Genomic DNA, 22,673 nt, shown 5'->3' on the forward strand with positions numbered 1-22,673 from the left:
GGCTCCTCTTCTTTTTAAAAAGATGTCATCAACAAGTTTTTCTTCTGAGGCAGAAGAAAAACTTGCTGATGACATCTTCTTAAGAGATTGTGATCAGCAATGTCTTCCTAAGAGATTGTTAATGACACATTCTTTTTAAGAAGAAGAGACTGTGTTAAGTTATAAAGAGTGTGACATGCAGATTGATCAGTCTTCAAATGCAAATGAGTTTGAAAGACAAATGAGTTTGCATGAAAAAGTTGTGTCTRGATCAATTTTTTCAAGAAAARGAACAAGTAGGAAGGAAAGTCAGGTGCAGATTTTCATTAGGCTGTTACAAGTTCAGAATTAATAAATGTGCATGCAGCTCCACCCTGCTCCGCTCCTATCAATCATGCATCCCAGGTAAAAACAGAGTTATGCTAATTACTGTACCCTACTTAATGGTTGTCTAATAATAAATAAAAGCTCAATTAAAATCTTTGTCGGACTTCACTAAACTAAAGCCATTCAAYCATGCCAACACCGACACCAAATCAAACTTGATTTAATCTGTCAACAATTAGCGATTAACACGTAAGTGCAGAATAGTTAACCTTGGTGGAAAATAAAAACTATAGATATTTGCATCATAATCATGTGAATTTGCAAAGGTTTTTTTTTTCCTTTAAAGAAGATGGCGACTTTTGTTTTCTCATGTCTTTATTTTGTGAAAACCACATTAGAGGAGTATAAATCTCCTCCATAAATCTGCAGATTCATGATTCTGTTTCACATATAACACATGCGTTTTATTTCCTTTGATTACTGAAGTAATATTATGTTGAACTGAAACAAGCTAAACTGACTTGAGTAGAAATTAACAAGCGCTGATCATGAAACAACAAGATGAGCTGCAGGTTCCTCGACTGAGCCAGTAGTTTTGAATCCAACAGGAAAAAAGGGATTAGTAGATTATCACTATCTGTGCATGAAAGATATGCTCCAATCTATTATCATGTTGTCACTCAAAACATTTATGTCTCCCCCTTGCCTGWAGTGTAATAAAAACAGAACCTTAACCATCAAAACTGAACGTACCGAGTTGTGGGCAAAGAAGCATAAAGAGAACCAGGTGTAAAACAGAAGAATGAATTTGAATGAGTTCATGATGGAAGTGTCAGTTTAGTTTAGATGGTGAATTATGATAATAAACTAGTTCAATTATAATCTGTGTAAACTGCAGAACTTAAGACTGGTTATTGTTGAAGGTATTATCCGTAATGGAGGTGACTAATCCGAGTTTAAAATTTATGAGTTTTTGAAGAGCCGGTCTGTCTGCTGCCTTTCAGGAYGCTCCGTTATGCTGATGCACTGAATGCCTCATCCACTTCCTGTTTACATGAACTAGCAACAGAGAGCACAGCAGGTTWTCTCTGCAGATTTCACCACTTCACATGTCATACTTTTTGATTTAAGACCCATATCTCCAAAAAATTGTACAAACTTCATCCAGTAAACTGGTGGTAAATTTGCACTTATAGTGAATAGATGCAAAAAAAAAAAATGCTGGCTTAGCAAAGGACTATTAGCGGCTGATTAGCGGTAGCCTCAATCGTCAGGGTGGAACTCAATATTTCGTCTGACAGAAAAATCCTGCGAGAAAAACATATACATGGAATGAACGAGATGAAATAGTCCTGTCAAGACAAAGCTTAAAAGACGTGCTCTTAAAGCCTCCAACTTACTATTTAAAATAAATTTAAGAAGTTTGAAGGTCTTAATTTTAGACACATGAATTTAAGACCTTTCATCGGACATCTTGCAACTGTTCCAGATTCACTGACAGTCTTAGAAACAATTTATTTTCTAAATAATAACATCTAGTCCAGAAARGTTGTATCAGGTGTACACAGCTTTTAGCAAAAATAAAAAACAGAACAATTACTGAAGAAAAATAGCTAGACTTTTTGTCATTGTGGATGAAAATATGGACTGTTCTACATACTATTCTGTTTGCAATCAAAATATCTGGGAGAGAGAGGGGGGGTGAGGGGGTCTGCTATAAAGAAGAGATATTTTAACTTTCAGCATTTCTGTCCTGTCACGGTCTAGTCAAAGCTCAGAACTACATTCAAAAAACATTTCTGAGGTCACTTAACGAGGGGTAGGGTGCAAACAAACGTCCTCAGAAKCTCATAGATTTAGAGAAGTCTTGCAAACCAGAGTGAGTAAATACTCACTCAACACTAAGACGGCTAATGCAAACAGCCTTTTAAAGTGTCTGATCACAGGTTGTTATATATAAAAGGTAACTTGCCCCGTCATAACAACATGCACACAGCGCTCAGCTACGACTATGCATGGGAAGAATGTAGCGAGATAAGACAAATATCCAGACCCTTTTCTCAAGGTGAAGGTACTGCTGGTTGAGTYCTCAGTACATACAGTTCACACGGCGCAGATGGAGCTCTGAATATCCACCAGGAATATAACCAGTTTGAAAATATCCTTCTGAAACTTGTTTTTCTCCCACGTAAAGTCCTATTACACAAGTTACAGCCAACAGATTTTCCTTGTTACTCTCTCACAAACAGGCCTTTTCCCATTACCAGACTTTTCTAGGATCATGTTGCACTATTTCTTTTTGCCATACTCMGAGCRTTTTCTGTGCAGCTCAAGACATAAACAGTCCTCTTGAGACCCTTCAGTTAGAGGCAGATACTGTGGGAGTGGGACACAGCGCATGACCAATGAGTCAMAGTTGAGCYCTTGTCCTGCCAAATTAAATATACTTGAAACAAAGAGAGGAGTGGTCAACCACTAATCCAGCCTGATTTGAGTTCAGGCTGGATTCAGACAAAGATGATGGAAAAAAAAAACTCTTGTAAGTTGCAAAACATCGATTTGAGTGGATTAATCTAGACATCCAAGGCTAAAGATCACTCCCTTCCATCATAAGTAAGTATGTTTGTATGTTTATTATCCAGCATAGAAACCAAAAGGAATTTAGTCAGCAGCATGGGGCTAAAGAGAAGGAAGGAGTTTGAAGTCATCTGTCCTGTAAACTCTGACCGCTTTAAAGCTGGTTGCCTTTCTAGCTGTCTATTTAGCTTTTATTTAGCTATTTGGCTTTTCTAGACAGCTAGAAAATCTGATTGCCTTTCTAGCTGTCTATTCTAGCTGTCTAGACAGCTAGAAAGCTGTCTAGACAGCTAGAAAGGCAATGAGTTTTAAAGGCAATCAGTTCTCACAGTTCTTAGAAAAGCTACTAACAGATTCAGCTGTGATTTAAAGCAAGGAGGGAAGAGCGGACAAAACAACRAAACGTGTCAAAACTTAGACTAACGTGCAGCCTCTAAACTACAAGAATTTAATTTAGAAATTCACAACTTTTCTAGACTGATATTTGTAGAGTTGTTACGTAAAAGTTGAGTAATTAATTTTGATTGAAAATGGCTCTTAGGATGCAGAAGTTGAATATCGTCTTCTTCTATTATTTTGACAAACAAAGCCCCATCATGGGGCATTTCTACCAAAGTGGTTCTGGTGCTTAAGCAGAGCTCATTTGTCACTTTTTGTGGATAATCAGTGTTTAATTACACAACACATATTATTATTTATCTCAGTATCTTCACAAACAGAAGCCCTATCATCCCCAGATTTATTCTTAAGTGCTTAAGTGCTATTTTTTAGAAATAAGTTGTGCTTTTGAATGCTTCACAATCACAGTCAAAGGATCTGCAGTTCTGCTGGAGAACAAGAGTTAAAAGCACAAAATCCCCTGGCGGCATCAAAAGACAGACGCTGTTAAAGAACCGAGTTGGAAATTATGTTTGTAAATTTCAGCAAATATCTGTGAGCTCAGCTCTACGCAGCGCAGTGATCTACTTAAGCTTCGGGACAAGTAATATCACAACATGAAGATGAGAAAGAGAGAGCTGTTGCTATGCTTACGCTAATGTCTTCAGCTTAGCACTGGAACCAGTTCAACAGAAGAGGAGACGGATATCGGCATCACCAGCAGTAACCTGATCAGTGCATCGCTGCCATTTATTAAAAGCGTCAATATCTAAAGACTAAAACGCTGCTTAAGTTGTCTTGAGATCTTGGATCGGAACATTTTACATGTTACAGACTGAAACCCGAGCAACATAAAGACCCAAGAGTGTCAGGATTTAAAACAAGCATGCATATGACACAGGTAAAAGGTATTTTAATGATCTTCTTTCTCAACATACTTTCATGCTGCAACATCTGAAGTCAAGTACACACAGCTCAATGGGATTATCATTCTATTACAGTGTAAAGCAGATGTTCAGAAAAAGCCAATTTTAAACAATTAAACAGTTATCTATCTAGCCCACTGATGTTGATCACCCTAACCAAGCATCTGTTGACAATTACCAAAACAACGTTTTTCCAACACTGCAGGAATCCAGTTACAGTTTAAACTTCATACTGAACTCTGTTACAGACCTATAATTGCCCTCACTCAGGGCAGGGGATTGTAAATTATAGGTTTGCCGTCGAGTCTTTCAGAGATACTGAACTGAATGTAACAAAAAAGTTCCTGTTGTAAACCGAGACAGAAGAAGAACTCTGACCCGAGGGCAGAACAAAGCTACCTGCCATCACAGAAACAGGAAAACTCTCCGATCAGATAGTGAATCTGAAACCTCCTCCGCCTAATCAGCTCCAAGCAACAACAAAGGACCGTCTCCCCCATCCTCACCACTTATAACACCGACTCTCCTCTGAGTCCTGGCTGTTAAAAATGTCCACTCGCCTAAACTTTAACTGACGAACAGCGGCGGACAACGAGACAACTACTTTTAGAGTCTTTGTTAACCGGACACAGTTTTAAATAACAAAATAATTGGTTTTTTAACGTGAAAGAGTGAAGACGTGGTCAAATAAAGCAGAGTTATACAGAGACAGTGTTTAACTTACCCACCAGTTATTTGACAAACAGTTCAACCGCCCCACCAGAGCGGCTGTCAGTCAAAACTGCAGTATTGTGTCAGCAGCGGGGAGGAACCATTAACGAATTGCCTTTTAACATTAAAACAAAACTGATATAGGGTTGACACTGGTTTAAAACCACATGTATTTGTTTAAATATCAAATGTAGACTTCGAGGAGTTTCAAGTTATTTCTTTTTGTCGATATCTTATTTTGTTAGGTTATCAACTTAATGTAAAGGTGACCCCCGCAGAGCAGGCGCGGATGGTTCGGTCCTACTCAGACTAGCCGGCCGGCGTCTACTTACACACGAACGGAGGCTGAACGTAGTTTTTCAAGCGTGAAAGAACAGAAGCCACCTGCAAACGATAAGTCTTTCACATAATATGAAATGACTCGGGGCGGAGTTGTATGGGACATTGGGCAGAACTGGATTTTGTCCCCTCTTCCTGTTGAGAACATTCCCACCCTGAACAGGTTCCAGTAAACAATCTTGGAGAGGGGCCAAGTTCACGCATAGCTACGCTAATATGTTTTTGGGAACACACCGAGCTCAAACATTATGCTTTTGGCATCAGATTGAACCCTGCCACCCTGGCAAAAGAATTATAAAAAAAAAAAAAAAAAAAGACTTCTTTTAAATCAAATTAGACCATTAAGAATGGCTCAACAAAGCTGTGCTTATATAGCAGACGGTGTGTTTTTGCTGAAGTGACCCACTTTTACCATCCTGATTACTGTTGCTGAGCCCTTAATTGTGATATTTCCAAACCAGGCAGTGATCATTTTAAAATGAAAACAGGTATCATTTGGGTCAAAAGAACCCAAATGACACTCCTAATGTATCAGTTCCTGATGTCTGTGCTTGAAAAATGTCTAAATAAACAGAAGAGCATAATTATGAGAGTAAAATTGATAAATTGTTTTAATTAGAATCTGAAAAGTGGGAAGAAAATGCACCAAAGTCAGAACTTCCCATTGTAGCTCACCTGGCTCAATGATTAGGGTTATTAATCGTGATGGGCAGATTCATTTGAACAACTTTTAATCAGTGTGGATCAAATTTATAGATTTATTTTTGAGTTTTGCAGAAGAAGTTGCTTTTTGCACGCATACAGGTACTTGACCGGCATATCTTTTCCACACACAAATGTGAGGTTTCCTGTCTTTTATTTTTGCTTCTAAGTGTAAAGACATGCAAATGCTTTCATTGCAGACTCTCCGCTTCCTCTCCAAGTACTTTGAACAAAAGCTCAACAACTTCTCCCCTCTCTGTTTTCATTCTTTGTCTCGAAGCCAAACTCTAACATCCCTTTGTTTCTGGCCAAAGCAGAGTGTGCCTTCGACAGTTTCAGTAGAATGGAAACCAATCATGTGGAAACAGCAGCTTAGAAATGACGTTGATACCATTTAAGAAGGTATTGACTGGAAACCTCAAATGTCTTTGTGGTCTCCTGAGAGTGGGTGTAAAACGCCTTTGTGTTTCATCACCTCCTTTCCCCCCCCCCATCACTCACTGGCTGTAAACAGTGAACAGCTTCCCTGAGAGGAGGCAGTGATGTCAACCTATATGGCCTAAATGGCTTGTGATCTACTTTTCTAATTAGYAGAAGTGGAAACTAYGACAAGACGGAGCTGGAAYTTATRCCAAAAAATTMAATTTAAGATAAATTACTACTAACTTTTTTGTTGAATTTAAACAACACATCAGAGTTAGTCATGAGTCAAGATGCTTCATCTGATTGCTTCACTAAACCTCTCTGTGCTTTTTGCCTCCCACCCCAGWGTGTTTGTGCATTTCTTCTCGACAGGCAGGAAGCCCTGTCATGTGACTTCCTGCGATCTGTCAAAACTTCAGTCTCAGTTTGGACCAATTTTACACCTACTCCACCTTGAGAAGCGGAAGCGGTCCCAGCAGCGCGAGACAGAGCCGGTCAGCTGTTCAGAAGCRSTTCTGCATGGCGTCTGCTGCGAGGCGTGAAGCGGGGCGTTTTGATGCAGGACTCAGAAGTGACTTTTCACTTTTTTGAAACTTTGAGTTGCAGCTCGAGCAGAGAAGTCGACGGTATGTGTTGCTTATGAGGACGGACAGCTTAGTTTGCAATTAAAGAGGAAGTGCGGTRGGGGGAAAATGGAGGGCCAGAAAACGGTGAACTTCACGAGACTCTTGTCAGGTAATAAACATCTCAATTTTTCAACTCGGTGTGTGTGTGTGTGTGACAAAGTGAGATAAGAGAGCTTGTATTTTCTAACCGTGTGTGTAAGGCGATCAGAACTATTAGCTTACAGGCATGAAGTTCACAGGAAGCCTGTGTTTTGCGCTGTTTCATGAAACAAGTTTATGTGCTTGGCTCTCTGAAGAGCTGGTTAGTCTYTGCTTAGTTATTTTCAAAACTAGACTTTTAAGTCACAACCTAAAGTCACCTTTTCTCCTTTTAATGAGATTGTGGCTGAAGATGATGGAGATGTGCTGGACTTTGACTCCTTTCTTTTTTTAGTTGTTCAGATGTAGATTTGCTGCTGAGCCTCTGATCATTGCTCTATTTAACCAGGATTCAGCTGTTGGTGGACAGACAGACTTGCACTTAAGCAAATAATCTCAGGAAATTACACCAAATCTTGTGATTTTTCAAAAGGTTCAAGAATAATTCAACCTTTGGCAGGACTCTATGTTGTTAAACTATTAGTGCTTTTGCAAAGATGGGTTTCTGTTTTGCATGAATTCAACGTACATTGTGCCGATTTACTTTTTTTGCTGTCCGAACAGACGAAAGCGTCCARTCCACCCTGTCGTCAGACTCATGTGAGTACTACCAGACAGAGATATTTGACCTGCTGCCCAGTGTCCAGGCTGTCCGGTCCCAGCAGGACAGCTATGATACGCTGAAAAGCAGCGAGGCCTTCCGGTCGGGTGGCCCGCGACCCGACGAGGCCTTCAGCACTGAGAGCCAGTCGAGAGGACCCAGAGACAAGCTGTCGCTGCAGCCACTGCGAAACCTGGCCATTTGTATGCAGGGGAAGAGGAGCGCAAGGTGGGAACATTTATGAATATGTATATATTTTGTTTATTCTAAACTTGTTTAAAAAAAACTGTAGTCTGTTTTCTAAAAGTGGAACTGCTAAAGTAAAATAAGGAGTCACAGCTTGCACTTGATTAAAATATTATTAGTTGTTGTTGTTGTTGGTGATAAAAAAAAAAAAAAGATTTCTTCAAAGTAGAACAAAGTTACTGTTTTTTGGAAAAAATATATCTTCTGTTTTTAGTTCAGTTCTTTCAGACTATGGACAACCACTTTCTAAACAAACTTTGGTGAGCATCTCTAAGCTGAAGTGACCGCTGTAGTTCTGGTCATATTCCTGCTGTTGAGTGAATTTCAGACTGCAACAGTTCAGGATGGGCAGGATTTTGTAACCGTGGTCTGAGCACCATGTGTGAATAATGTTAACTTTTTCAGAGCGTCGCTTCAACTTTCTTCAAATTCTGCAGTTTGCAGACATTTATGATCGTATTTAATATAAACATAAACTGCTTGAGCTTCCTGGAAAGGTCAGGCTCAGCTTGAAGGATGAGTTGAGAGGTTCTGTCATCCAGGAGGAGCTCGGAGTTAATTTACTTAAACTGAAAAATTTTAATCTCAGTGAGATTCAGTTTAATGTTACACATATTTCAAGTTTAACTTTGTGTCCTTTAATGTTTGGATGTGTGATATATTAAGTATGTAAAAATATACATTTGCTGTTAATTAGGGAAAGGAGGAAAATGCAGATCAGCAACATTGGTTTCTGGGAGTCATGGAGGCGGAGCCAGAGCATCAACAGGAAGAGGGTCTGGGCTCACATGAGGGAGGCGGGAGCCAGCTTGYTGCCTTGGAAACACACACTCCACAAAATTCAAGGTAACAGAAACTTTGAAGACCCGCGTTTCTTTTTTTCACCTTTTGATCCTGTTTTTTTTTTTTTCCGTTGATTTTCAGGGAGGTTTGGCGTCGGAGTGAAGTCCTACTTTGTGTTCCTCAGATATCTGATCTACTTGAACCTGCTGCACTGCGCTCTGATCGGCGGCTTCATCCTGGGGCCCACAGGGTTTTATGGCAAAAACAGCAGAGGTATAGTTGCATCTAACTCGCCTCTGGTATCATGTATAAAGCAGAAATGCGGTTGAGACATATGTGGAGTTAAATCTCGGTTATTTCACAGAATGGTTGCGATTTGACGGAGACGACTCTGTGTTAGAYTTCCTCGTGGGAACGGTAGGARTTATTATTCTGTGCATGAATACTGATTGCTTTAGACATGAAGAAAAGCCACGTAGTCATAGTTTAGTTTAAAACATAAGATACCTGCTGTACACATCTTCTGCTTCTTTTAAACCAGGGACTTTTGGCTCGTTCGCCTGTTTTCTTTGGCTTTTACACCAGAGGCTCTCTGGATCTCGATTGCCTGAAYACACCCCTGCTTTACCTGGCTGGGATCCTCTGCATCATCTTCCTCAGTCTCATCATGGTGGTCCRCAGGTCAGTAACCCACAGCAATGCTGCGGAAACATTAATCACCTTCGGTTTACATGGKATCTCAAAAATGTGTCTGTTAAAATGCCAGGCTTTAAAAATGAAACCCCAAAAAYTAATTTTAAAACKTTTTCCTCCTTTATTTGGACTGTAAAATGCAGAGGYTTGCTCTCAGTCTCAGAGATTTAGAAAACCTTTGCTATAGAGTGGACAAATGTTGTCAAATCAAGCTACAGTTCATTTCTGCAGGATTATGTCAAATAGAAGGTGAAACAATAAAATTTTTTCTACATCACACAAACCTTCAGACATTTAATCCTTGGTTTGCACGTTTTGTTTGTTTTTTTCCCCACCTTGCAGAACAATCGTTGGCTAYAAGCACACCTGGATGCTCGAGAAGCGAACCAGCATGAATGTGAGCTTTAAGGTCTTTTGTGGCTGGGACTACACCATCCAGCATTCAAAGTCTGCAGAGCTCAAGCAGAGCTTCATCAGGAATGACCTCAAGGTGAGTGAGGAGGAGACACACCTGCAGATAGCAGCTTCCTGTTCTGCCACGCTCACAGCAGCCCGACCTRATGCTAGAAAACAAAATGGAGGCGACACGCAGCGTGTATGAAACGGTGCCGTYTGAAACAACGACGGAGTGAAACTCTTCTGTGAGCCGAATGTTAGAAAGCTGTGACGTGTCTGGCCAGAATGCAACCATTTCAATACTCCTGATGGGAATTTTTTTTGCGGAGGCGTGTAATGTTTCACAGATCCAAAATACATAGAAAACTAAGAAATCAGGAGCTGGTTAGTAACACAGCTTAATAGCATTTAAAAAAAACAATGCCTGTCAAAGTGCCAAAAAAAACAAGGTATAACTCTATATAYAATTGTCCAAACATACTTTAGACCGTTGTTTCAAATAAGTGAATATTTTTGTTATTTTTCTATTATTTTGAAACTTGGATCCCTCTTTCATTCTCAGTTAAATTAACCCTGACTTGTCTTTCTTTCTATTGTCATTTTTGTTCTGTTGTGTTGTCGTCATCTTTATACATGACTTGACTGAACGCGTCACTCGGGAGACCTTTGAATCACGTAAAGCTGCAATATGTAACTTTTATTTAAGTATTTCTTCATAYGTCCTGACAGCATGACAAGAGACAGATGATCTATGGAAACATGTAGCTTCTCCACGTCTTCCCAGTGCTACCATTTCCATTTGTCAGGAACAACCAATCAGAAGCAGGAGGAGCATCTTGTGTATCCTCTGCTTAATGTGCTAATGGCGGGGAAACAAAACTTTATCCACCGCCATCAGTGGCTACGCTAACTAGCCTGAGCATCCACAACAAGCTCTGTTGATGAGAAAGAGAGAAAGGGGGGAGGGTACGAGTGGTGCATACACAAGTATGATTGACAGCTCTGAGACCCTCCTCCTGGTTCTGACTGGTTGTTTCAGAGAGATAGCAGCAGTAGCGCTGGGAGGAGGTGGAAGACTCAGATTATCTGCTTCATATTGTAAGGCCATAATAATATGTAGAAAACATTTTTTTAAATTTACTGCAGCTTTAAAGTATTTAATATCTTATTTTAAAAAACAACATTGCAAGAGGCAAATGGCTTATCTCCTGATTTTGTACCTCAGGCCTTACTAGGAAAGTATTTCTTCCGCTTATCTCCAAAAACGAATTAAAATGACGTTTATAGGTGTGATCTTTGTTACTATAATCTATAATTACTATAATATTTTATATCACATAAAAGGAAGTTACTCTTGTGCATCTTGTTGACCTACACTAAATATTGATCTAGACATTTATGCTGCAAAAACAAATAAAAAATCTGTCTGGCAGCTCTTCCTGGAGGAGAGGAAGTTCAACTTGAAAAAGGCTCAAAGGACTCTGGGACAAAAGCTGCGCCTCTACCTGCTGAGGTTCATCCTCAACCTGATTGTTGTCTTTCTGCTCGGTGGAGCTTTTACCCTCATCTACTACTCCACAAACGTATCCCTCAAAGAGGTAAGGATTTCATCCTGAAGTTTTGTATTTCTGCAGCAAATACATGAATAAATATTGTTTGATAAAAATTGCTAATGTCTGTTTTTCGTAGTCGAACCAAGTTTGGATTCTCAGCCTGATCCTTCAGTATCTTTCTCCCATCACCATCACCTCTGTGGACCTAGTCCTCCCKCAGATATTCCGCAAGATCTCATCTTTCGAGGACTACTCGCTAACCGTTCAAGTGAATGCAACGCTTGTGAGGTGAGAGGCAGACAGATGCAAACACCTGGAAACAGTTACACACCCGCACACACGCATGCACACACACACACACGCACACACACACACGTGGCCACGAGGGTTCACCGTGTCTTTTTATTCAGGAGTATCTTCTTGAAGCTGGCTTCCCTGGGGATCTACTTATTTTTCCTCTTCAAAACAACAACATCTGTAGAAAATGTAAGTGAAAGTGAAAGAAGTAGGTTAATATTTTACCTTCATAAAACCAACCTGATCTGAGTTACTCTGTTAAAACTTGGCAATGATTTAAAGTTGTAGAATTTATTAGCATAGATAATGAGCGCGGACTCCGGTTTGACTTCGGTTTCGCTTGAACTATGGGAACTTTTTTTTTCAAAAAAAAAATTCTCCTTTTGACTTGATTTCTTTTCCTTTTTTTTTTGTTGTGTGTGTTTTCTGTGCAGCGTCTGTGCAGGGAAAACCAGATTGGCATTCAGATGTACAAACTGTGCATCTTCAACTTCCTCACCACTTTCTGCAACACTTTTTTGGTGAACTACCCCAGGAAGTGGGTTTGCTTGAGATCACTCAGTTTCTTTCATAGTCATTGTGATGATTTCTACAGAAAGCCCACGCATGCTCAATGTTTTTTTTTTTTTTAAACCAAGCTGATGAACGGTCTTGTGTTTCTTTCTGCTTGGCAGGCTTTTGCAGGAGAAGCGCCCGACATGCTTACTGGTCCGGCTGTGCGGGAGGCAGCGGTTCCTGATCCCGTTCAAAGTTCTGGATCTGGTCTACATCCAAACTGTGTTGTGGGTTGGGGTGTACTACTGCCCCCTGCTGCCTATGATCGGAGTGGTCAGCCTGCTGGTGATATTCTACATCCAGAAGGTAGCAGACCGAAACAAGAGATTTGCATGATCAAATTAATTGATCAGGCATAACATTATGACCAGGGTGAGGACCCTGATTGATTTGCAGCTATGCAGCCYWGCATTCAACAAACTCGGGTGCATTTTYTATCTCATAAAGAGCACAAACCTCTTTACTATTTTTTTTAATCYGCAGGCGTTGTTGCTGCTCCAACACATCCCACCCACTAGCAGGGTTCTGTCACGAGTAGATAATCACTTAAGAGTTTTTCACTTCACCTGCTGGTGGTCGTAATGTTATGCATGACCAATGCATCTCACTTGTGTTGTTAATTTTCCTAATGTAACTTTTTAAAAATCTTAACTAATGAAACCAGAAGACTGGACGGCAGGCAAACATGTATATTTTTAATTTAAGATGTTTTTACCGCCTCCTAAGCAGACYGTTTGTTATAAAGCTAGCAACCGGCTAGCTTAAATTACAGCGTGTCTGGTAAAAATAAACTCCTTTAGTTTTATAAATATGATATTCGGAGCTACTAAGACAGGAGTCCTTGTCAGCTGCTGCCATTCTTGTTTCTTAGACGATGTCCTCCATTTGGATACCAGTCTGAAAAATATTCATCCTAATAAGGGAGATAAATATTACCTCAGGCTCTTTCCTAAACATTTGGCGGCACACACACAAAAAAAAATCTAAATTGTACTTTTTGTAATTGATTGCAACTGTTTGATCGGTGAAGTGGGAATAAAACTCAAATCTCCGCGTGTTTCTTCAGTTTGGTGTCCTGAGGTGCTGTGAGGCRGAGCAGCGGATGTTCCGAGCCTCCAACTCGTCGGTTCTATTCCACTTCATGCTGCTGCTGGGCCTCGTCATGGCTGCAGCCGCGCCGATCGTTGACTTCCACCTGGCCGAGGGAACTAAGACGTACACATTGTTCCATTACTCTCTCTCAGTATTTACAATATGACACTAYATGTCTCAGTAACAGCTTTCTATCTAAAATTGTTCAAATTCTCTCTGTGTGTGTTGTTTTTTTATTAAYCTTTTTGGATACATATTTTTCTCTCTGTTTCCTACTTCAGGATCTCCTGTGGTCCGCTTAAAAATGAAACTGTGCTCACTGTGACAGAAACCTGCGTGAAAAGTCTTCCCGACTCAGTCCAGAAYGTTCTCAAGTACTTGTCCTCACAAGCCTTTGCCCTGCCTCTCCTGCTGGGTGAGATGTAAGTTACATTGGGCGTCATCTTTTATCACAATGAGGAATACAGCTTTACCTGTTTGAACAACAAGTTACTGCCAACAGGTGGCATCAGAACATSCTGAACATCGCTCTTCATGTTTTATCATGTTACAAACTTTATGAAGCAATTCAGTGGAAGCGACTTCAGAAGTACTGATTCAAAATGGCTGAATAGCTAAAACAGCTTCCAGATTTTTATTTGTACGACAGTTTCGAAAACTGTGCTTCCCCTTTYTTCTGCTTTATSTGTGATGATCCACATGAAATCCCAATAAAATCCATTGAAGTCTATTTGGAAGAGGTATGAATACTTTTGCAAGCTACCAACTGTGTTGTGTGGTTGTTGTCCGTCAACTCTGCGTTGATCTGATTGGATCCACTGGAGATCAGATGTGATGTGAAATGAAAATGCAACGTTTTGTGTCCTCAGCATCATCCTGACGTCGTACGTGTCACGAGGACGCGCCAACCGGAAGGCAATCGAAAGGCTTAAAGACATGCTGATTATGGTAAGCTTCCAAATCATTTTTAACTCTGATAATTGTATGATTCTTATAGCATCTTATAGTTTCTACCCAGTCTTAAAAAGTGGGTAACGTTGAACAAGATTCCATTTTAATCCTGTTCAATGTCAGGATTAGCATKACGCAAAGAAAACTGAGTAATTGTGAGGAACATTCGGCTCATTTTTATGAAAGAAGGAAACATTCGTTTACTTTGGCTCTTCATCATCTTAGCCTTTTTTCTGCGTTTTATGAGCTTCGGTCCTATTTGTGTTAATGCTACGTCTTGCTGTTGTCCTCCCACAGTGCAGCTCAGATAAACGCTTCCTGGTGAAGCAGCATGCCACCTTGCTGAGAGGTCCTAAGAACCCAAACAGAGTCCGTCCTGCTGCGGCTGAACAGAAGCGGCCCCTCCACGGCGCTCCCTGACACTCCCAGTTTACTCTCATCTGGAAATGATGGAAAACAAGAATGTTGAATTATTCACAAAGGAGCAGAGTGACCTATTGAAACTTGTGACCCAATTCTGTAAAAAGACATTTTCAGATTATTCTTGCAAGCCTTTTATATGCCTGTGTTAAAGCTACTAACAGTGCACAGACTGCTGGAAGCCTTTTATCAGTGTTGACATTGATGACGTGCACATTAACCTCGCTATATGGAAAATAGAGCTTGGTAGTATTCCTAAATGTTAATTTAATATTATTCAAGAGGCWGTAAATGTTTCTATTTGTGTGTCTATTAAACTTTTTTGCACTAATTGCATGTTTTCCAGGCTCTTTGTATGRCGTCATAGAAAAACGTCCCCTCTGTTACGTTATCTACATACAACATATGTGTCCCAGCACCATGCCTTACACATGCACATGCAATGAGACATACATGCAGAAAGGACCATGCCAAAGACACATTCATAGTCTTGTTATGAAGAACCGACTCGTTGTATGTTTACTGCCAATTCTGGGTGAGTAATTTGGGAGTTATTAAGATYTGAATGGTTTATTTCCTGGGCTAATATTCCTCCTGTCTCGTGTTGTTGATTGTGTTTTTTTTGTTGTTTTTTTGTTGTTTTTTTTAGCTCTTGCAAGTTTGTCCATCACGATAGGTAAGTGTGATTGTTCMGATATGGAGCAGTGTTTACTGTCAACCAATGAAAACTCTTCAGACACTTTGGTGCACTTTATAAACGGTGTGGCAAAAAAAAAAAAAAGGTCTCAGGAGGACACATTTTAATGTTTATATGGTGAACTGGAAAAATGGGTAAAACTGGTGTTTTAAAGGGATTTATGAGAAAAAATTCATTCAAAATGTAAACTTTGGATTACAGGCTTTCTGACTTGTTGAGTTCACTTTGGCTTGCTGATTATCAACAAAAAACAAAATCTAATTATAGGTGTGAGACAGAAAACGGGGTGAGTAACCGGCAGCAACGTTTAACAGTGTATGTAGCAAGGATGACAAAATCCAACCAACTCACCTGCTACAATTTGGTTTAATGGAAGCTTCAATGCCTTCAGTGCTTAATCTGTGCTATGAAGGATTAAGGTTTAGTTGCCATTCCAGTACTAGCATATAATAAAGTGGCAGGTGAGCTTAAATCCATAAAGGGATCAAATAAAAACAAGAAGGGAAATTGTTGTACTTTCATMTGGAAGAAACRATCACTGCAMAGAGAGATGAGAACCGACTTTAAAATACGAAACCAAATTCAAGACGCATGAAARATCAAAGGTCTAATACACAARTTCAAGATAAAATCCTAAAACATTAAAACTTTAATTCCATGACACCTGTAATCAACTCTCTCAGATTGTCAGCAGCAGTTTTCTGCATATTTTGATACAATGTGATCATAAATCCATGCTTTCTTTGGGGGGAGGTAGCCATTACTAACCCAAGAAAATGTGACTTCAATAACAATTGTCCTTCTTTTACTGYAGTGAGTCTGCCAATTTCAACTTGACTTTTCCACTAGTTTGTCATAAAGATTTTTGAGGATATATATATATATATGTTAGCTGTGCTCCATTTTTTACGATAAGTTTGGTTTGGATCTCCAGGTGAGCCAGGTTTTCTCCGTCCGGTGCTGTCCGGCCCTGACAAAGCCTACCTCAACACCAGGGCGGTCTTCCGCTGTTTTGCCCCCGGCTTGTCCACTCAGGTCGCCTACAGGCTGATAAAGGATCGTGTCCCGCTCACCACAGAAGTCAGCCAAAAAGGGAACCAACCTGTGGCGTTTCCCCTGAAAGTCAAAGCAGCTTCAGGCGGCTCGTATCGGTGCAGGGCGTTCGCTGGAAGAAAAACGGGATTCAGCAACGGGATCAAACTGACKGTAGTCAGTAAGTATTGGACTTGTCTGGGTTCCCAAGCTTTACACTCAGTCTAATGCTCTTTACCGTATTTATTTCTAGCTCCGCCATCAAACACAAGAGTGACCTCTGAGCCCTCTCCGCCGGTTGCCTACGAGGGGTCACGAATCGTCCTGAGCTGCGACGCCGAGCGAGGTTCCGACCTTAAGTACACCTGGCACCTTAACAGGAAGGAAGTGACCTTATCGACCGCTGGATTCGTTATCTATGAGAACAAACTTGTGATGGAGGAGGTGACTCTGGACCAGGAGGGAAGCTACAGCTGCGTTGCTTGGTCTGTGGTGCAAGACATCAGCAGGTATTCAACCAGCGCAGAGGTCAAGGTGACAGTCAAAGGTAAATGTCAACAAAACGATATTTCATGCATGTTGCATGTCTTCATATGAGGGGTTTTGTCATGACGTGTGGTGGTGAAGTCGAACCTAAATGCAGATGTGGCCGAGGCGGAGACTTGGTTTCGTATTTAATGAAAATTTACAACAAAAACTTACAAAAAACAACACAGGGAGCCAGAGCAGAACAAAAAACACAGGGACTAGGCACAAAGCTGCCAGGATGTAAAGATAAGATCAGATATTCCTTTACTAATCCCGCAGTGGGGAAATTTACATTGTTACAGCAGTATAAAGGACAGAGCAGAACCAATATAAAATCTATATATACAAAAGAAAAGTACAAGTGAATATAGAAATACTGAAACAGTATTGTTTGAAATATAAATAAAGGGATAGTAACTGGAGGAACCAGCAAGGAATGACTGAGAATGAGTGGTAAAATTACTGGGGAGCCTGATTACTAAACAAGGAACAAATGGCTGATTAGAAACAGTTTGCAGGTGTGAGGAGAGAGAGAGCGCTAACATGTGAGCTCGTAAAAAAAAACTAGACACAAGGAATAAATAAACAGAATTAAACTGTTTATTTATTCAAGGAGTAAAGTAAAAGAGAAACAAGGCTGATCTAATGAAAGTATGAGGCAAACAAAGAACAGTAATCAAAACTATAAACAAATAATCAAACCCCAAAACAACCCACGACCTGACAGGTTTCGACTCTGTTTTTAACTTCATCCCTGGGTGTTGGGTGGATTTGTTGTGTGAAATTGTTGGTTTGTTTGAGTTTCTTCTAAAATACATTCTCTCTCTCTCTCTCTCTCTCTGTCTCTGTCTCTCTACATTTCTTTCTCCTCCTGTTCCACAGTCAAGATCTCAAAACCGGAAATTTCCATCTCCGTTTTCAAAGACGGGCAGAATTACCATGGAAACGTAACCTGCCGGTCCTCAAGAGGAAGTCCACCTGTGAGCTTTTCTCTGCTACTGGACGGCAGGGAGGTGAGGTCCGCCACAGCTGCAGAGTCCCTCGCCGTSTGGTTCGATGTTCCCGTCGTGATCGGGCTGAACATGGGAGAGGCCCGGTGCCGAGGRAGAACGGAGGTGCAGGACCTGAGGAGTGAGGCCCTCGCTCTGGAAGTAGGTGAGACGTGTGTTCAGGATCAGTTCTGTGATCCACACTCCTGGTTCCCTCGTTTATGGGGAGCCACTTCTTAATTCCTCATCATTAATCTTTCTCTRTGACAGGCTGTTATATTTAGAGACAAAAAATGTGAGTGATGATTTGTTACACATTTATAAATGTCAGAGATCCAGGCTAAATATTTAGCAAGTTAAATATTTAGTTACCAAGCTAAATACTTAGTTTGGAGCTACATATTCACTTAGCAAAATATTTATTTTGCAGCTAAATGTTTTGCAAACTAAATATGTGGTTTACCAACTAAGTGYTCACGTCTGAGCTGGTAGATATTTTCAAACTAAATATTCTCTAAACTGGATATTTAATTTGAAAGTTAAATATTTAGTTTGCGTACTAAATATTTAACCTGTGAATTGAATGTTTAGTTTGAAACTCTGCCATTCATAAAATTGTGTGGAACAAGTTGAAAATGTGACTTTGAAAAATGAACACCCATATTTTTTCTCTATGACGAGCTAAATAAACCAAAATATTGCGGCTCATTTTTATTATTATTTTACCCTACATACCCGTTGAGCTCATGGCCTTCCTGTTGTCTTCTTCCTGTGTCTCCAGTCCCGGTCGGGCCGGACGTGAGAGTGGAAGTGGACTATCTGTACAGCACCGAGGCYACGCTGACCGCTGCCAGGCTGAGCTGTCGCCTCAGCAGCGGGACGTTCCCACTCTTCTCCTGGCTGCTCAACGACTCCGTTCTTCTGCCCGAGGAGATTCGGCCTCAGGCTGTCCTGTCCCRCCAAAAGCAAGTCCTCTTCCTCACTCAGCTCAACGCAGAGGATTCTGGGTATTACCGCTGCAGGGCCAGAGACAGCTACGAGGACTCTGGGCCMTGGGCCGAAAGCGCCGCTGTACTTGTCCAAATCACCGGTGAGAAAAGATATTTATCATAAATGAAAAGTTGGAGGTGCACTCTCACGTTTTCAATCATTATCATAGTCTGGACGGTTTTAGGCACCGGATGTCCAGGACACAAATATTTTAAACAGTCAGGACAAAGGAARCAAATAGATGTGTAACATYTCTGATTTATGCCAAATTAATATTATACACTGTGGYTTTCCGTTCAAAGCAGAAGTAAAATAAGTACTACTTGGGTTAATATGCCATTTTGTAACTTTATTAAACAATAATATCCTTGTTTTATTATTTCAAATGAGAAATTCTGGATTTTTTTTAACTTGGTGAAAACAGAAATCAGCCGTTTAGCTGTTCCAGTCACTGAATCCCAATCTAAGAGGTTTAAGGTCTTTTCACTATAAATATTTTAAACATGAATTTGAGCTAAACAAACTTGCATGGTGGTGGCAGTGTCATGGTGTGGGCAATCTTTTCTTTGTCAGAGAATCTAGTTTGAGTTAATGGGGAGATTATTCCAGATAACCTGGAATAAAAGCTCTGAGTCTGCGGTGAAGGAAACAGAACCAGAGCTACATTTTGATCAAAGCATATCGATGCGTTAGAATGGCCTAGTCAAAGTCCAGAGCATTTGTGGGACTAATATGCACTTGAAAACCGATGTGTTAMAGATTTTCTCCATCCGATCTGATTGACTTTGGGATATTACGCAGAGAGGAATGGACCAAAATGTCATTTTTTTTAGACCTGAGACGGGGATGCCGGATACAAATGCACACCACAGTTTTCACATTTTTACTTCAAAAACAMAATAAAAAACCATGCATATTTTTTCCCCCCCTCTAGTTCACATTCATGCATCGTTTTGTTGTTTTCTACCAGCTGCAGCATTGAGCGATKTTAATCCTGGTCATTTTTTTTCTGCTTGTTTTCCCATCAACCAGAGGAAATCCTCAACTCRATGGCTCAGGCATCATTCTGCACTGAAACTTCACAAAGTAAAAAATAATATACCACACTAGTGATGTACTCTAGTAAAGCCACRATGTGTTACATTAACGGCTTTGTATCTTCTGATCCGCAGAGTTTTTCACTGAAGTTATCACCTTGGTGTTCTGCTGCTTCTTCCTGCTGATGCTGGCGGTGGCCTCAGCCTGTCTGTTCAAGATGCTTGACCACTCCCCAGGTCTGTGCAGCAAAGCTTGCGTGTAGTCTGTCCCACTGAAATGCGGTACTCATTTGTTGCTCTCTGCATGTGTCTTATTTGCAGCTCCTAYCAATGTTTCTGCAGCTAAGTAAGTTCTGCCACTTAATTTAAAGCCATTTTATCGTTTCTTTGATTTAAATCGCCTTGTCGATGTGCATGAAATGCCATATTTTCTGTGATTCCAGCACAATACCGTCCCATCTCTCTGAGCCGGAGTCTCAAACRGACACTTTGTCCCGTCGTGTCCAGAACCAGGTAAACCCAGACAACGCCAGAGTTAATCAAATTTTCTGACGTGTTAATAGAATACTTTACTTCAAAACCCCATGTTTTTATTTTTTACTTAAAGCTGCAGTAACAGTTGTATTTGCTCTGCAGCACTTTTATAAAATGATACAGAAGTAATCGATAGAGGGTGCACTTACTCTGTGTACTTAAGTTTATTGTAATGTTTCCAGGCTGGACCCAGTTGTTGCTCTCTGGAAAGAAATGTTAACTGTTAAAATTAGTGGAGGTCCTTTATTGATACAGTTGATTAAGCAAAATTATTATTTGTATGTGTTTTAATGTTAATTCAATTGTCTGCCAGGTCTCCCTCATAAAACAGATGATAATCATAAAGAACTTGCTGGTTAAATAAAGAATAACAAAGAAAAGTTTTTAGAAATAMAGTAGTGCACTGGAAAAAATGCCTCCCTGTTATTTAGGTTACACACAGCTACAGCATTGTTTACGGGCATAAACAATATAAATAAATACATAACATAACATAAAATATGATTGCTCTCTGCAGCAGATGTTAGTGAACACGTCGGCCATCTCTGACCTGCTGGTGTCAGCTTTTAACCGCTCGTCATCTTGAGGTTTATGTCAGACAAGAAGCTCTTTAAGCTTCTTCACTCAGGCTGGTCTTTATTTAGTCTTTCAGCCCTAGATGCTTAAAATATGCTTCTACGTCTTAGAAAATATGATTTTGGCTAAAGTTTAAGCTTTCAGCTGCGTCCGTTTGTCATATCTCASAGTTTAATCAATGGATGCGCATCGCTCAGTTTCTAGAGCAGAAAAACAACCACAGTGTGTCAGCCGCCATGTGATGACACATGATCTCTGAGAGCAACAGCTGCAGGAGTTACACGCAGAGCTGGTGATAGCGTTTGGTGGTTTCCACAGACCCGACTGAATTTGCTGAGTAAAGCCTGTTTTATCTGGTCGCCGTCACAATGTGGGCGGAGTTTAGGCAAAGCGAGGCGATCCGTCACCTGCTGGCGTCACTGGAGCTGCGACCGCCAGCAGGAACAACAGCAGCAGCAGCAGCGAGAACAATTCAGTCAGCTTTTTATTAGTTTTTTTTCATGCATTTTATCTTTACTTTTTTTTTTTTTTTTTTTAGTTATTTTTTAAATAGTTTTAGTTAGATTTGAATGGATTCTAAAAAATAACTACTACTAATAACAGAGTTTCATATCGAATTATATTTTTTGAATAATTCACATTTACTAATGTTTTTTTCACTTTGACAATTAAAATTGTTTAAATAGATCACATTCATAATTAATTATATATAATTTCAATATTCTCATATTATTGTCAATATATTTTCTTTGTAATGTTAGGATTTGTGTTTTTGTTCTGAATGCCTTTTTTTTTTGCCAATTTGATACATTTTAGTTTTTTTAGTTGTTTTTTTTTTTGCCACGTCCTAAAGTTGTTCCACCTGAATAATTAGATTTTTGTCACATGTCACTCAAGTAATTTATTTATTTGTCATAATTTTAGTTTAGATCTTATTTTACTTGTCACCTCTAAAATTAGATTTTTTTTTTAGTATTGTACACTTTTAATTTTTAATGACACAAATAGACACAATTTTCAAATACATTTCTAAAGGTCTTTAATTTTATAAAACACTTGAAAGAAAAAGAATATACTGTACATGTAAAATATATTTTAACCTGACTTAATGTGATTGGACTATTTTTATTTTATTTTTGTTGATATTTTAGCTTCCACTTTGGATCCCATGCAGACTATAAACTTTGCAATATGAAAAAACATATAACTTACAAACAAAAAAGACATACTAATTCTGTCTTTGTTTCTGTTTCAGACGGCTGAAATCACAGTATGAAAACATCCAAGAAGATCCTGATTCATGCTAATTATTATTTATTTGTGAAGTAACCAACTTTCTGCTTTCAATAATCTGATATGTTTTATAAAATATTCTAAGAGTGGGCTCTCCCTGTATAAAGAGTGATCAAATGTGTTGAACTTCTACTGTACTTTGTAATTTTGCAAATAAATTCTAAAGATGTAAAAGTGTGTTTTCATGAGTTAAATGAAAGAAAACAATGTTTTCTTCCTTCTCGGTGAGTCTAAGTTTGACTCGGTGAACTGCAGCAGGACGGTTTTATTTCTCCCAGCTGAAG

At 39.7% G+C, this 22,673-nt stretch overlaps 2 protein-coding genes across 2 annotated transcripts; both read left to right on the forward strand.

Annotated features, from left to right (window-relative positions):
* The first annotated feature begins 2,774 nt into the window (after nucleotides 1-2,774).
* On the forward strand, nucleotides 2,775-15,044 carry tmc8 (transmembrane channel-like 8). The gene is made up of 17 exons (XM_008410281.2): nucleotides 2,775-2,919; nucleotides 5,144-7,097; nucleotides 7,691-7,955; nucleotides 8,671-8,819; nucleotides 8,898-9,029; nucleotides 9,121-9,173; nucleotides 9,298-9,437; nucleotides 9,792-9,939; nucleotides 11,279-11,443; nucleotides 11,535-11,686; nucleotides 11,809-11,884; nucleotides 12,130-12,233; nucleotides 12,370-12,556; nucleotides 13,317-13,465; nucleotides 13,624-13,764; nucleotides 14,212-14,290; nucleotides 14,591-15,044. Exons 2-17 carry the CDS (start codon nucleotides 7,055-7,057, stop codon nucleotides 14,711-14,713), a joined length of 2,106 nt encoding a protein of 701 aa, XP_008408503.1. The 5' UTR covers nucleotides 2,775-2,919; nucleotides 5,144-7,054; the 3' UTR covers nucleotides 14,714-15,044.
* On the forward strand, nucleotides 14,986-22,563 carry LOC103465454 (Fc receptor-like protein 5). Its single transcript, XM_008410297.2, has 11 exons — nucleotides 14,986-15,248; nucleotides 15,363-15,389; nucleotides 16,345-16,623; nucleotides 16,696-16,989; nucleotides 17,853-18,125; nucleotides 18,741-19,049; nucleotides 19,982-20,035; nucleotides 20,122-20,223; nucleotides 20,308-20,332; nucleotides 20,430-20,499; nucleotides 22,352-22,563. The coding sequence occupies exons 1-11, from the start codon at nucleotides 15,005-15,007 to the stop codon at nucleotides 22,370-22,372; spliced, it is 1,698 nt and encodes a 565-aa protein (XP_008408519.1). The 5' UTR covers nucleotides 14,986-15,004; the 3' UTR covers nucleotides 22,373-22,563.
* The last annotated feature ends 110 nt before the right edge of the window (nucleotides 22,564-22,673 follow it).

The sequence above is a fragment of the Poecilia reticulata genome, linkage group LG1 (assembly GCF_000633615.1).
Source record: "Poecilia reticulata strain Guanapo linkage group LG1, Guppy_female_1.0+MT, whole genome shotgun sequence".
Lineage (NCBI taxonomy): Eukaryota > Metazoa > Chordata > Actinopteri > Cyprinodontiformes > Poeciliidae > Poecilia > Poecilia reticulata.